Source organism: Phalacrocorax carbo, chromosome 10, assembly GCF_963921805.1.
Source record: "Phalacrocorax carbo chromosome 10, bPhaCar2.1, whole genome shotgun sequence".
NCBI classification, from domain to species: domain Eukaryota; kingdom Metazoa; phylum Chordata; class Aves; order Suliformes; family Phalacrocoracidae; genus Phalacrocorax; species Phalacrocorax carbo.
In genome coordinates this window covers 22,221,375-22,233,931 of record NC_087522.1, presented here as the reverse complement: position 1 = coordinate 22,233,931, position 12,557 = coordinate 22,221,375, and the positions used below count along the sequence as shown (strand labels likewise).

The following is a 12,557-nucleotide window of genomic DNA, read 5'->3' as shown; positions in this document are numbered from 1 at the left end:
ATTTTTCACTACCAAAGCCCAGCTGGTAATGTTCAAAAAAGATGGAGAAGGAACCAAATACTTTTCTTGGTTTCATCTTGCACTGTATGTCAATTAGTACTTGGTATATTAAGAGGCAAAGTGGTTGAGAACTGACATACTGACAACTCACATGTAACCTTTGCAAAACTGAATATTTTTACCTTCCTTCCTAATCCTCTTCCCTCCCCTCTCTTCTATACCTCCACTGCCAACACCACAATGTGACAAGAAATGGAGATAATCTGAACAGTAGGAGGATGAGGCAGGTCACAGCACTACAATCCTATCATTGCTTTGGTTGCGTAGAAATAATCTTTTTATAGTCTCAGAAGCGAGTTTTAGTTTACAATACTACAACTTTGGATTCCAACAACAAATAGCAGCGAATGTCTCGCTCCCTCGGCTCTGTTACTGAGGTCTTCCCTTCTGACAGTACCAAGATACATCATTCTTCAATTTGCCACTAGCAGAGGAAATACAATGGCAGGGGAACATAACCCAAGTCTGGAAACTCCTATTGTTGGCAGTAGAAAGAGATTCCTCTTTATAACATGTGGCAGAAAGAAAGAAAATAATTAAATTGGTGCTTGGCATCAAAAGAAAACCTTAAGACCTCATTAAAGAGATTGTATTTTAACCATTTTAGATGCTGTACTATATCTGGGTCATGTCACTGAAATATACAGGGCACCCTTCCTTGTTCCCTCCCAGTGAGTGGTTTTGCCTGTACCTGTTACACTGCTTGCACGCTTAAGCCTGGTTTTTGTGGATTATTTGGGTTCTTTTGCATTGGTTTTATTCTGTTGCTGTCACCAGGAATATGATGGCCACAAAGTGAAGAGCTAGACTTTAAAATGGGGAGGAAATCATGCCTAACCTATGTGTAGGTGGGAAAAGGCAGATGAACTTCCTGACTTACTTGGAAATATCTTTGAAGAAGATATTTTTGACAGAACATTAAATAAAAACAACAATACATACACACACCAAAAAAAAAACAAAAGGAAGGAGGTTGTATTTAGCAGGCCTAAATGCAGGGAATTATTCTGCCATCCCAGCAAAGCCACAAATACTGAGTTTCCTAGTAGCTTATGTTTCCTTTGAAGGATACATTTAATCCCAAAATGCCAGAAGAACACTGGACCACAGAGTTTCTGCTGCTTCTGGTCACCTGATGAGCTTCTTGTGATTACTTCCTTCCCTTTAATTTAGGTCATCTGTAGTGGAACAGGAAAATATGATTTGTAGATATTAATAAATGAGGATAAATTTTTGAAAATATTAAAAATTCTACTATTAGTAAATGGTGAAAGCTGGGTATCTAAGAGAAAGTAATCTTTCATGTATTCTGGCTCCCTAACAAAGGCTAAAGGGCATGGGATTCATTAAAACAGGCCATGGTTTTCACCTGTGGGGCTGTCTTAGGAAATAAGCCTTTTGCCATGGGCAGGAAAATAGATACATGCTTAGAGGCTACTTCTGCGAAGTGTGAGAGCATCTCTCAACATCTTACATGCTCTCCAGTTTCTGGAAAATCTGTTTCTCTGCAGAGGCTGCTTGGAAACAGAAGTCCTCTCAAGGACACACTAGCTGAAGAGCAGGTAATACATGGAAAATGGATGTCAAGGATTCATTTAACCATTCCAGAAACTCTTGATTAATCTGAAACTTCTCATCCTATGATTTTTTTTTCCTGCCTGCTATTTCTTTATCTTTCTTCTTTTCCCACTTGTTTTTCTCCTGATCTTATAGGGGAGGGAAATAAATAATTTTCAGCAATAGATACAAGCAGTTTCAAAAATTCCAAAAAGTATAGTTACAAGAAGTAGAAACTCCCCTGTGAATTAGCCACAAATCCTGTGCCAAATCAGCCATTGCACACAGGTACAACAAGGAAACGCCAGTGGACCATTTCCAGTGGTTCCTGTGGCGTGCAAAGTTGGTCTCTTAAGGAATGCTTGTGTTGAAAATCTATCCAAAAGAAGTAAAACACAGGACTTCTAGGACCATAACTTCCATTAGAGTTCCACCAAGATAAACAAGGTCAGAAACTATCTTTAGTATTTTCAGCTCAAAGATACCTAAAAAGGCAACATCTCTGTGAACACTGAATCCGCGTCTTGTGCATGCAGTACCAAGAACCACGTGAGATACTGTGCTGATACACCACTTAAGAAATACAGCAGATGAAAAATTTCATTTTCCTGCAGTAAGCAGCTTCTCCAGTTGGAAATATATTCCCATTTTCCTTTTGCGACATTGGAGGGGCCTAGATCGCAGCAGACTTGCATTATAACCTTTTATAAAAAGCACAGGCACTATCCGCTGCTGATACCGGATTGGTAACGCCCAAACTTTCTGTCCTGTTGCAGCCGTCTAAAGAGCAACGTTGATGGCAAGTTCTTGGTGGATGGGGTACCCTTCAGCTGCTGCAACCCAAGCTCCCCGCGGCCCTGTATACAGTACCAGCTGACAAACAACAGCGCTCACTACAACTATGATTTTCTGACAGAGGAGCTCAATATCTGGGTGAAGGGGTGCAGAGAGGCTCTGCTGGATTACTACACAGCTATTATGAGATACATTGGTATTGCAGCATTGCTTATTTGGTTGTTTGAGGTAAGTCTCAAAAATGGGCTGTTTCAGATTAGTCAGAGACTGCCTGCGCCCTAGGATGGGAAACTATGGTATAACATACCAGAAGTGCCTCAGTATCTAATATAAAGTCCAGGAGCACTTCCAGAATGTTGCAGGACTTCCTTGAGTACAGAGGACTTTCTCAAAGTCCCCAGAGCAGAAGTAAATCTCACTGAAGATGAGAACTATTAGAAGTGATATATGTATAATTCTGTACACATCCAGAGCTTTTTCAATAGACTACGGCATATTCCCTTCCCTGAAGCATTTAAGGGATCAGATACAGGATGATACATGCAGTGACACAACTGCAAGGAAATTAGGTCAGAAGGTCTGAGGATTGTTTTAAGTCGGTTTTAATAAAGAATATACAAAATGTGAGCAGGCCTTTGACTGAATACATTAATTTTACTTATATCAAAAATTGAGTTAAGTATTAATATCTCAAAGCCTCCTTTTTACATTACATAGCTTCACCATATAGGCAGTACTTGCAAACACGGCGTAGCTTTTTAGATGCAGATTAGACTGCTTATTATGCAATCAAAATAAGCGTATCAAGGCAAGCATGTACACCTGCAAAGATGCAGTGTTTCTGCTGGCGTCTGTAAAGAAAGTTGTCTGGATGTTGCCATCCATAGGTAAAGGACCCCCCAATGGCATTGGCTAAAATACGGTTTTCTTCCCTTTTTAATACGTTTGAGTTTTCTGATCATTGCTCTATTGCATAAATATTAGCGCTATAATTAAGAGAGTCCACAACAGCCTCAGGCAGTGCTAGATGCGGCAGTGCTGCCAGAAACATCAGGCCTTTGGCAGCACATGAAAAAGCTGTGAGCCAGCTCTCTGTGCTGTGTTCAGTGTTGACAAGCTGGGGACGCTCATCTTGATTCCAGCGGAGCTACGGAAGCGGGGCTTTTTCCTAAACTTTACTTGAACCTCTACTATAGGCCAGCATTCAGCTCTGCCTAGGAGTAGAAGGAGAACAAGTTGAGAGCTTGTGGGTAAAAATGAAGGGACAGCCACATATGGGTGACACTGTTGTGGGCGTTTGCTACAGGCCACCTGATCAAGAAGCTGATGAGGCCTTCTACAGACAGCTGGAAGTAGCCTCGCAATCACAGGCCCTGGTCCTCATGGGGGACTTCAACCACCCTGATATTTGCTGGAAAAGCAACACGGCGAGCCATGCACAATGCAGAAGGTTCCTGCAGAGCATCAAGGACAACTTTGTGATGCAGGTGGTGGAGGAACCAACGAGGCGAGATGTGCTGCTTGACCTTATCCTAACAAACAAGGAAGGGCTGGTTGAGGATGTGAGGGTTGGGGGTAGCTTTGGCTGCAGTGACCATGAGATGGTTGAGTTTAGGATACTGTGAGGTAAAAGCAGGGCTATGATTCAGGTTACAACCCTGGACTTAAAGAGGGCCAACTTTGACCTCTTCAAAGACCTGCTAGGAGGAATTCCATGGGCTAGGGCTATACAAGGCAGGGGGATCCAAGAGAGCTGGACAGTATTCAAGGACTGCTTCCTCCGAGCTCAAGATCGGTGCATCCCCAGGAGGAAGAAGTCAGGCAGAGGAGCTGGGAAGCCCGCATGGATAACCGAGGTGCTTCTAGAGAAACTCAGATGGAAAAGGGAGGTTCACAGTATGTGGAAAAAGGGACTGGCCACTTGGGAGGAATACAGGAATGCTGTCAGGGTGTGCAGAGATGCAACGAGGAAGGCCAAGGCCCACTTGGAACTATATCTGGCAATGCATGCCAAAGAAAACAAGAAGGGCTTATTTAAATACATCAGCAGTAAAAGGAAGACTGGGGATACAGTGGGCCCCTGCTGAACAAGGAAGGGGCCCTGGTGACACAGCATGCAGAGAAGGCAGAGTTACTGAACGCCTTCTTTGCTTCGGTCTTTACTGCTAAGGCTGGCCCTCAGGCATCTCAGCCCCCAGAGAAGAGAGAAAATATCTGGAGAAAGGAAGACTTACCATCAGTTGAGAAGGATTGGGTTAGAGATCACCTTGGCAAACTGGATCCTCGCAAATCCATGGGCCCTGATGGGATGCACCCGTGAGCGCTGAGGGAGGTGTCAGATGTCCCTGCTGAGCCGCTCTCCGTCATCTTTGAAAGGTCGTGGAGGACAGGAGAGGTGCCCGAGGACTGGAGGGTAGCCAATGTCACTCCTGTCTTCAAAAAGGGGCAAGAAGGAGGACCTGGGGAACTACAGGCCACTCAGCCTCACCTCCATCCCCGGAAAGCTGACGGAGCAGTTCATCCTGCAGGTCATTTCCAGGCATGTAGAGGACAAGAAGGTTATCAGAAATAGTCAACATGGATTCACCAAGGGGAGATCATGCTTGGCCAACCTGAGAGCCTTCTATGATGGCATGACTGGCTGGGTCAACAAAGGGAGAGCAGTGGGTGTTCTTTATCTTGACTTCAGTAAAGCATTCAACACTGTCTCCCATAGTATCCTCATAGACAAGCTAAGGAAGTGTGGGTTGGATGAGTGGACAGTGAGGTGGACAGAGAACAGGCTCAACAACAGAACTCAGAGGGTTGTGATCAATGGGGCAGAGGCTGGATGGAGGCCTGTCACTAGTGCTGTTCCCCAGGGGTCTGTGCTGGGTCCGGTCCTGTTCAATATAGTCATCAATGACCTGGACAGTGGGACAGAGTGTAACCTCAGCAAGTTCGCTGGTGATACCAAGCTGGGAGGAGGGGCTGATACACCAGAAGGCCGTGCTGCCATCCAGCAGGACCTGGACAGGCTGGAGAGCTGGGCCCAGGGGAACCTGATGGGATTCAACAAGAGCAAGTGCAAGGTCCTGCACCTGGGGAGGAACAACCCCCCGCACCAGGACAGGCTGGGGGCTGAACTACCGGAAAGCAGGTCCACTGAGAAGGACCTGGGAGTGCCGGTGGACAACAAGCTGACCCTGAGCCAGCAATGTGCCCTTATGGCCAAGAAGGCCAACGGTATCCTGGGCTGCATTAAAAGCAGTGTGGCCAGCAGGTCGAGGGAGGTTATCCTCCCCCTCTGCTCTGCCCTGGAGAGACCACATTTGGAGTCCTGTATCCAGTTTTGGGCCCCCCCTGTTTAAGAAGGACAGGGAACTGCTTGAGCAAGTCCAGCGGAGAGCTACTGAGATGATCAGGGGACTGGAGCATCTCCCTTATGAAGAAAGGCTGAGAGACCTAGATTTGTTCAGCCTGCAGAATACTGAGAGGGGGATCTCATAAATACCTATAAATATCTAAAGGGCGGGTGTCAGGATGTTGAGACTAGGCTCTTTTCAATAGTGTCCAACGACAGGACAAGGGGCACAAGTTGGAACATGGGAAGTTCCAGCTAAACATGAGAAAAAACTTCTTTCCTGTGCGGGTGCCAGAGCAGGGGCACAGGCTGCCCAGGGAGGCTGTGGGGTCCCTTCCCTGGAGACATTCAAAACCTGTCTGGATGCGTTCCTGTGCCCCCTGCTCTGGGGGTGCCTGCTCAAGCAGGGGGGTTGGACAAGATGATCTCCAGAGGTCCCTTCCAACCCCTGCTGTTCTGTGATTCTGTGATTTTAATGCATTGGCATGTAGGACACATACAGCTTACATATGAGTGATTAAACTCCTTGGATGAAATACTGATTTATAATTAAGGTCAGTGGAAGAAAATCCACAGAAATTAACAGACTACAATTTAAATCTTTTTCCCCCCAGTCACTGATGGTTCCATTAATTAATCATCCATTCTACATCAAGTAGTTGTGGTCTCTGAGGCTGTGGTGTTCCAAGGAAATCTAGGTATTCATGTGCTAATAACATGCAAGTGGGAACAGAACGCTACCTGAAGAATGGAGAGAGAATCAATCAATCTCTCCCTTGTATTTTTCTTTCTAAAATAACGTAATTAATTGGGAGAGTGGTTCAGTATATTGCTGGGATAAAGAATTTGTCTGCTTTACTCAATATTAATTATTAGGCCTGTAAACACACACGTCAGAAAGCTGACTTAGTGGTAGGACCTAGGCTGTGATTTAAACTCTGTTTAACCATAAACTGTTTCTTACAGCTCTCCGTGCTTATTGGTGTCCGGTACCTACAAACAGCAATGAAGAATGTCCTTCTGGTAGGAGATCTGGAGAGTGAGTCAGATGGCTGGTTACTAGAAAACAGTTTTGTTGAAACCGCCAAATACAGTGTCAGTATCATTAAGAACCTCAGCAAAGCCAATCAGATCTCCACTGTCTCAGGCATGAACGACCCCAACATTGACATTCAAAACACCAACTGCGGCAAAACTAATGTTACAACAAAATCCATCCCAGCAGCTAGCTAGGTAAGTCTTCAAAGAAATGACATCACAAGTATAGCTTTGACATATTACAGTCATACAGTTACCAGATTTTTCACTGGTGGCGAAATAAAAAAAAAAGGCAGGAAAACTAATGAGACAATTGAACAAACCACAGACTGGTGACAGCTCCAAAAATGCCGATACCTCTTTGGCTGGATGTATTTTTACACAGTCTTGTGAAATCCCTGGTTTTCAACACTGCACAAAACAAACTTTTGGAAATTTCCCCCTTGCTTACATACTTCTGTCATGGCTGAATAGGTCAGAATAATCATTATGCATCAGCAAACATTCCAGATAGGATGGGTCTACATCTACTAACATACAGGCTGGTCTACTACATACCAACAAAGCTTGTCATTACTGTCATTATGTCTATAGAAATCCCAGTAGCAGGAACATCCCAAAGGAGTTATTACACTGAATAAAAAGATTCTTTAAAGAAAAGACAAAAACTGTGAAATGAAAACTCTGTTAGTCCAAGTTAGGATAGGGGAAATTTTAGCCCAACTGTACTTATATTGCACCTCTTCTAAAAGAACCCACTAGCTAGGCGGAATTGAGTTGAAGGCAATGAAAGTTAGCATAACGTAGTTAACTACTTTTTTCCCCCCAAAAATGGTCTGAAGTATCCCTTCATTTTTCCTCCTCCATATTTTAGAGAAAGTCAGCTGCCAGATCTCCCTGAAAATCAATGGGTACTGCTGAAAGGAGTTATCTGCTCGAGAAGCTGCCTGGCAGCTCATGCCGGGATATTTGAAATTCCAAGTAGCATGTGATAGCACAAGTTTAAAAACAAGCAAATACTTCCCATAAAACAAATACTGATCATCCTAGATGTTTAAAAGCTCCCAATTTCAAAAGTACTTACATGGATCCGGGGGCTGGAAGATAAGGGATTGTTTGGAACCAATGAAGGTGAAGTTGGACTGACAGATCTCCCATCCATTCCCAGCACAGTGCTCAGGAACTCTGTCAATGCATGGAGCGAAAGCCTTCTACACCTGAGACACGTGTAGTTACAGGACGCCCTATGACTAATCCACCATTAATAGCAAGCAGGAAAAACATACTGATACAGAATAGAGGACAAAAGACCAAATAAAATACTTGTTACTGTTGTGAATAATACATTGTTTGAATATAAAATTGGACAGCTTGTGCATTCTTTGTGTATAATCAGTAAAAGTTGTTGTATCACTGGGATATTCAAAGCCGAACTATTCCTGTTTTTGCAGTTGTGCAAAAGTAACAGTAAAAACTCCTTTACCTGTCTAAACAATGTTGTTTTCTATAACACTAGAATAAGCAGGAATTATACTGTTAGAATTTATTGTAAATAAAGTGTGTGATGTAAAAATCTGCATTGTAATTCAAGCAGGCTCTGTGCACGATCATAATTTCAAATGCAATTGTTTCACTGCTTAAAATTTTAGGCCTATACTGAAGTATGTTAAAAACAAAGATGGACAGACAGGGTCTGTCTGCAATAGCAGCCTGTAGCAGGTGTTTTGGAAAAGGCACATAAGAGGCAACACCATTAGAAAACAGTTCTTTCTCTAACAAAGCCTCCTAACTTCCACGAAACAGCAGTTTGGCACTTGGTATGACAAAGAGGGTACGTGTATCACTGTGGTTTAATAAATCTCAACGGGTATTTTTTGCTATGAATTTGCATAGTGTTTGTTTAAACCCATTAATGTTTTTGATATCCAAAACACGTCAATGAGCTTCAGATTTTAATTTCTTACAATTCAATTCTGCTTCTCCTTGTTGGCTCCCTGACAACTTAATCGGGTATCCCCTAAATTCTTGCTCTAAGATGTAGCTGATGGTCATTCCTTATTTATTTCCTCCATGTAATTCTCAATTTTACAGTCTTTTATTATAATATCGCTCTTGGTCCTATCTTTCCACGTTGAAGAAGTTGCTACTTAACCTTTTCTTCTATGGAAGTTGTTTCACACCTTTGATAATTTTCATCACTCTTCGCCATTATTTTTAAATGAACACCACCGTGTAGAGCTGAAGAAATCACGAACTATATAGGTCTTCTGCCATTTTCCTAAGAATTTCTATCCCTGCTTGCCCTTTTGACCATTTCTGATCATTGATATAATTTTTATCACAGAACTATTCATAAAAATACTAAGCAAATATTTCGTATTAATATATCTGGGGGTGCTGGTCAACGTCAGGCGCAGTATGAGCCAGCAGTGTGCCCTGGCAGCCAAGAGGGCAAACCGCATCCTGGGGGGCATCAAGCACAGAATCACCAGCTGGTCAAAAGACGTGGTTATCCTGCTGTGTTCAGCGTTGGTACAGCCTCACCTGGAGCACTGTGAGCGGTTCTGGGCCCCACAACTTGAGAAGGCTGTGAAGGTCCTTGAATGTGTCCGGAGGACGGCAACAAAGGTGGTGAAAGGGCTGGAAGGACCGTCCTGTGAGGAGCGGCTGGGGACTCTGCGTTTGTCTGGTTTGGAGAAAAGGAGCCCGAGGGCAACCTCATCGCTCTCTGCAGCTTCCTGAGGAGGGGACGTGGAGAGGCGGGCGCTGATCTCTTCTCCCCGGTATCCAGCGATAGGACACGTGGGAACGGTGCAAAGCTGCGCCAGGGGAGGTTTAGGCTGGACATGAAGAAACATTTCTTTACTGAGAGGGTGATCAAACACTGAAACAGGCTGCCCAGAGAGGTGGTTGACGTCCCAAACCTGTCAGTGTTTAAGAGGAATTTGGACAATGCCCTTAATGACATGCTTTAACTTGGTCAGCCCTGAAGTGTTCAGATGATCATTGCTGGTCCCTTTCAGCTGAAACAGTCCCCTTCTACTCTGTTCTATTGCAAGATCTTAGATTTGCATAGCAATGTTAATTTTCATTTACCAAAACTGAATCTTCTGTTATTATGCAGACACTAAGTTTCATAACAGCCTCCTGAAAACATTAAGAATAAGCTTTTTTATGGAATATCTTTGTATCATTAGCAGAATTTGCCACTTTATAATTCCCTTTTCCAGATCACTTCTGAAAATGCTGAAAAAAACCCCCATGCAGATTTCTGTGGATCTCAGTTGTTAAGCTTCTTTCATTGTGAAAATACACCATTTATACTTTGTTGCTGAAACAGATCTTCCTTTTTATCTCGTAACAGCTTCTTCTAATTCTATGAGTTTGTTGGAGGACACTATTCAAAGTCTTTTGAAATCTACATTATTACCGACTGGCTCAGCATCCTCACCACATTCGTTAACTCCAAAGAATTAGATCTTCAAGCTGAGACCTCCCTTTACAAGAACTACATTAACTCTTCCCTTTGCACTGGATTTACCTACGTGCCTACTTCTATTCTTCATTCCCATCACTTTCCCCAGTGTGGAATTAAACTTAACTGGTGCATAAATCCTTCAATCATTTCTGAAAGCCAAAAATATTACTTCTGCATCACAGTCTGTAGTGGTGGTTTTTTGGCAGAACACTGAGCGCAGTGTCCTGAGCCTTACCAGCAGCACTAAAATTAGCTGATACATACCGGAAAAGAATGAACACAGAAAGTTGTAGTACCTTGAGAGATCAAGGAGAAAGACAGTCATGTACTGGAAATTAGTCAGACTTCACAGCAGAATATAATTTTTTTTAATGCTTTTTTTTTCAGGTGAGTATGCAAAGTGCCACATGCTTCAGTCAGTAGCAATTACTTCCGAGGCACAATTTAGTCCATCTACATTTGGAAACACGGTTCTAGATTGCTCAGATACCAAAAAGTAATCAGAAATAACCCAGAGCAAACCAGAAATTATTTCCGTATATTTCTTTCATTAGTAAAAATTGAATCAAGAGGACTAAGAATACACAAATTTTTATAATTAAAATGTTAAAACAAAAAGTGATGAATGGTTCAATGTGGTGAAAATGGTTGTAAAACAGGAATTAAGAGCATAATCAAAAAAAAGAAAAAAGGAAATCTTAGTCTGTATTTTCAGAAATATTTCCTAATGGCAAAACACATTTAACTGTTTTGCATCATTTAGAAATGTCTCTAGGTCAACTCTTTAGCTTGCAGAATTATAAGAGCTGTGAGCTTACTCTTTTGATAACTCTCTAGTTCAGGTGTGATGGATTTGCCAAGAAAAATAGATTTGGAAGGAAAAGTGGACTAAAATGATCATCCAGCCTGAGCACCTCTGTGAAGACACAGACATTTCACGCAGTACTTGCTGCGACACATGAAGAGCAGAGGTATAACTGTCCGGCTACTCATTTTCCCTGGCCCCCAACACCACTCATTTACTTTCATATGAAGAGAACACATTTTACCATAAAGGACTAGTTAGTATTTGGCAAGTTAACCTTTGTCTCTCAGCCAACTGCCAAACGCGGCAGCAGTGGCTAGCGATGTGATCGCTTGTGAGATTAACTGAGCCTCAGCACACATTTCACAGGGAACAGTCGTTGTCTTCACTATTACCAGCAATTAGTTAGTCATTAGACTGTTCACTTCTATCCTGCGTAGTCATTCAGAGTCCCCACTGATACAGATGTACTACAAAAAGATGACCACTCATTTCACAGTAATCAGGATATAATTTCCTTTTTTAAATAAATGCTTTCTTCTTTGCTTTGTATGTATTAGTTCCCTCAGACAGTGGAAGTGTGCCCTACATACGTAGCTTGCTTTACAGCACCTGTCACAGTAGTTTGGGTTTCCTGGAGTATTTAACATTACAGCCACTGGATCAAGAAAACAAACTCAGGTAGCAGCACAGACTCCATCTTTAATTCTCTGTAATTTATAAAGACAAAGATGGCATTAGCAAGCCAAGCCTTTAAGCCGGAGCATCTGCTCAGATACAGAAATAAAGACGATTGGGGGGCTACTTCTTATCCTATTTGTTATTAATGCTTAATCCAGTCAGAATTAATAACAATACATTTGTGCAACAGCAACTTCCAGAGTAAGGAACTCACCTATGCATAAAAGTATATTCTTTATGAAGTTCTTCATTAAAAACAAACAAACAAACAAAAAAACACAACAAAAAATCACACCAGGGAAAAAACCCAAAACCAAAACACAAAAATTCCCCAAAACAAACAAACAAAAAAAAACCCAAACCAAAACCCCCAAAACCCAAAAAAACCCCACCAAACCTGAAACCTTTAAAATGTTCTGTTTCTGGTGAAGGCACAGTTCCTGTAGAAACTGCAGTTACAATGCTCTTCTTTTAAAGCTTTCTGGTTACCATTGAAAACACTTGCTCTACATTGATCATAAAGAACAAATAATTAATCAAAATATACAAATACAGCACATCTGGTGTTTCCCTTTATATTAAAAAATCCCAACACACATCACATTTCCTTAGCAGCTAGAAACCTCCCTTCTGCAAAGTGATTTTTCTTCAGTTGCATATAATCATCCAGTTCTCTACAACACAAGATTAATGATATTTAAAATCTTACAGGTCATCTGGCACACATGTGCTCTGTATCAGCTTCCCACTACAGGAGCACTTCAGGCTCCGCATGCAGTAGTCTGTAGGTTAGCAAAGGA

The 12,557-nt window shown here is 42.4% G+C and overlaps 1 protein-coding gene across 4 annotated transcripts in view; it reads left to right on the top strand.

The window, feature by feature from the left end:
- LOC104043017 (photoreceptor outer segment membrane glycoprotein 2) overlaps window positions 1-12,098 on the top strand; it is a 29,997-nt gene extending 17,899 nt beyond the window's left edge. For 3 of the 4 annotated variants that reach the window (XM_064462431.1, XM_064462434.1, XM_064462432.1), the window contains 2 exons: window positions 2,394-2,640; window positions 6,722-12,098. In XM_064462431.1, coding sequence (XP_064318501.1) covers window positions 2,394-2,640; window positions 6,722-6,988 — 514 coding nt within the window. In that variant the 3' untranslated portion in view covers window positions 6,989-12,098. The remainder of the gene's footprint in view (window positions 1-2,393; window positions 2,641-6,721) is intronic. The other variant, XM_064462433.1, reaches the window with a different exon arrangement.
- Window positions 12,099-12,557: the final 459 nt, after the last annotated feature.